The sequence below is a fragment of the Callospermophilus lateralis genome, chromosome 3 (assembly GCF_048772815.1).
Source record: "Callospermophilus lateralis isolate mCalLat2 chromosome 3, mCalLat2.hap1, whole genome shotgun sequence".
In the NCBI taxonomy this organism is placed as follows: Eukaryota; Metazoa; Chordata; class Mammalia; order Rodentia; family Sciuridae; genus Callospermophilus; species Callospermophilus lateralis.
In genome coordinates this window covers 121,003,533-121,006,328 of record NC_135307.1, presented here as the reverse complement: position 1 = coordinate 121,006,328, position 2,796 = coordinate 121,003,533, and the positions used below count along the sequence as shown (strand labels likewise).

General features: G+C 47.2%; 1 protein-coding gene across 1 annotated transcript; it reads right to left on the bottom strand.

Moving 5' to 3' along the window:
* Positions 1-645: 645 nt before the first annotated feature.
* Ankrd34c (ankyrin repeat domain 34C) lies at positions 646-2,265 on the bottom strand. Its single transcript, XM_076848725.2, has one exon. The coding sequence runs from the start codon at positions 2,263-2,265 to the stop codon at positions 646-648; it is 1,620 nt and encodes a 539-aa protein (XP_076704840.2).
* Positions 2,266-2,796: the final 531 nt, after the last annotated feature.

Sequence of the window (2,796 nt, the reverse complement as noted above, 5' to 3'; positions counted from 1 at the left end):
TAGCAAGAGGCAAGAAAGACCCACATACCAGACCCTCTCTCATGGGGGATCCTGCTTCTATCATCAAACTGAACCCAGATGCCAAATTCAGGAGCTTAGGGATTCGCTTTGAGCTTTTGCACATTTTGGACAAATGCTAAAGCCTCATTTTCTCTTTCTTTTCTTTTCTTTCCTTTTTAATTTTTTTAGCTACTTTATAGGCTCTGAATAGCATACTGTAATACTATCTCATGACTTCAACTCACATTTACTGTTTGTCTGAAGGAAAGTAACTGGGATCCACAGCTTAGATCACCATACTTGCTGGGTCACCTTCAAACTGCAAAGGTTGTCTTCCTTGGGGGAGTTATTTTTTTCTTGTAATTTCATCTCTGAAACCCAATTATCCTGAGCTCTTTTCAAGTAGGCCTGTAAAAACCCAGGGATTATTTCAGAAGCGAAATAATCATTTCAGAAGTGAAATAATCCCTGGATTTATTTCAAAGGTGAAGCAGCACCCTGTTCCCATGTCTTCTGAAGTGGCCACATACCAGCATTGAGGAGTGAGCAATGACAGAGGATCTACATGGCTATGTTGGTCTAGATTTTGGTCCCTTCCATAAACTACCTAGATTTAGACGTGAGGAGAAGCCTTCCTGAAGGTTTCTAGGTCATTATTTCTTCAAAGTCCGACAGCTGCTTCATCTGTTCAATTTGCATCGAATGCCTTCTGAGGAGCTTCTTTTTACTTCTCAAGTCAACTCTCTTTGGTGAACTTGGAGCAACAGGAACTATAGATTTTAAGCCACTAGCAAGTGGGGAAGAAGGTTTGCTATTCGGTCTAATATCGGGGATGGGTGGGTTCAGATTCACATTTAAAGGTGGAAGAAAGCCAGGCCTAGTGTGAGCGATGCGGTCTAGCAGCAGAGTTCCAGAACCTCGTCTTTCTAGAAGATGCGGGGGTCTGCGACGCACAGAGCTGGGGGATGTGGTGGGCACGGCATCCAGGGACTCCCGAGAGCCGTGGAAAAGAGACAAGTGGGAGCTGTTGAGCTTCTTTCTATCTAAGGGACCTTTGCCTGGCTCGAGGGAAATGGAGTTGGGTGAGTCAGCCCCTGGTTGTAACTCTAAGTCATAGAGGTCATTTTCCAGCCGTTTGAGGGATGCTGGCTCTTTGAGAGCAGAGGCTCCCGATGGGCACATGCCACCTTTCTCTTGGTCAACAGGGAGAGCTCCTCTCCTGGCCAGACGTGGGTGGGGAGCCTGGCCTTTCTCATAGGCTGCTTTCCAGGATGCTGGTGCCGAAGAGGCCGGAACCTTCAGAGCCTGCTCTGGGACTGTGGGGAAGAGGGCAGGGTCTTTGCCATCAATGCTGTTGGTTCTGGAGAGGGGCCCCCTTTTAGGGAAAGACATGTCACTGATGTTCCTGATGACCTCACTGTCTGCGCTGGCACTGTGGGTTTCATCCTGCCGAGAGGAGGCTGCCAGCACAGACGGCGCAATCAGGCCCCAGGGTTCAGACTGGAGCCTCTTCAGTTGGGGCAAGCGGGCCCCCACTTTCCTGGTGGGAAGGTTGCTGACTTTCCTAGTGGGAGACCCAGGCTCATTGAGAATCTTAGAGGTGTTACAGCCACTTGGGTGTCCTGTTTGGAGGCCGAAGAAGACATCCTCTTTTTCATTTGGTGGAGAGCTCAGGCCTGGAGCCTTCAGTTCAATGTCAGAAGGAGATGCACACAGTGGAGGTGACTGTCGGTCTTCCACTTTGGGTGAAGGAGGGACATTAAGATACTGTTTAGTGGTTTTGGTGCCGGAAGATGATTTATCCGTTGTTATAATAATCACTTCCTTCCCTTTGGCTTTGCAGGCATCAATGAGATGTTTCAATGCATCCTTGTCATCTGCATTTATTGCATAAACCAGAGCCGAAGCCCCACTGCGATCTTCAAGGCTGGGGTCAGCTCCATTTTCCAGTAGTAGGGAGACCACTTCTCCCCCGGCTCTTCTGATGCAAGCGTGGATGAGAGCAGTCTTTCCAGACTTATCCTGGATATTAGGGTCTGCCCTGTTGTCCAACAGGTACTTCACCATCTTGGACTTGCTGATACTTTGCTGATCCACATGTTTGGTGATACATGCCACCATGAGAGCTGTTTCGCCTTTGTCATTGCTCTCATTGATATAAGCTCCCCCTTCCAGGAGGAGTCTGGTCAGCCGCAGCCTGCCCAGCCACACAGCCTTCAGAAGGGAGTTTCCATCAGTCCTCAACTCCGTGTCATCATCCATCATATTGGCTTAGAATCTCCAGCCACCAGGGCAGTCAGACCTAGCAAGGGAAGAAGAGAGGGAACGTTAGGTATTCTATTGCTGATGTGTGCAGCATGGCTGTGACAGGGTGAGGTACAGTGAGATCCTAGCCTGACCCCAAGCTGTGTCAGCTTGGCTAAGTTGTCTGAGCTGTCTGAGTGAGTTTCTTTATCTATAATTGGGACTAGGAGTAGTAGTGACCTACCTCATTAAGTCATCATGAAGATTGCTTGTGATGGTGTGTGCAAAACACTTAACCACATGAAAAGCAGTTAACATAATGCCTAACATGGGCTAACTATTTTGCAAATGCAAGATTTTGTTTTTAATGTTTTATTAGTGCATCATAGTGATACATAATAGTGGGATTCATTGGGACATATTCATGTGTGCACATAATTCACTCCAATTAATTCCCCAGTATTTCCCCTTTCCCTCCCTGCCTTTCCTCCTCTCCCCATCCTCTATTTTTGTCTTTTCAATTTTTATTTATATGTGTATTTTTAATTGGTA

Coding starts and splice junctions, on each gene's coding strand:
- Ankrd34c (XM_076848725.2), bottom strand. CDS start 2,265: ATGATGGATGATGACACGGAGTTGAGGACTGATGGAAACTCCCTTCTG.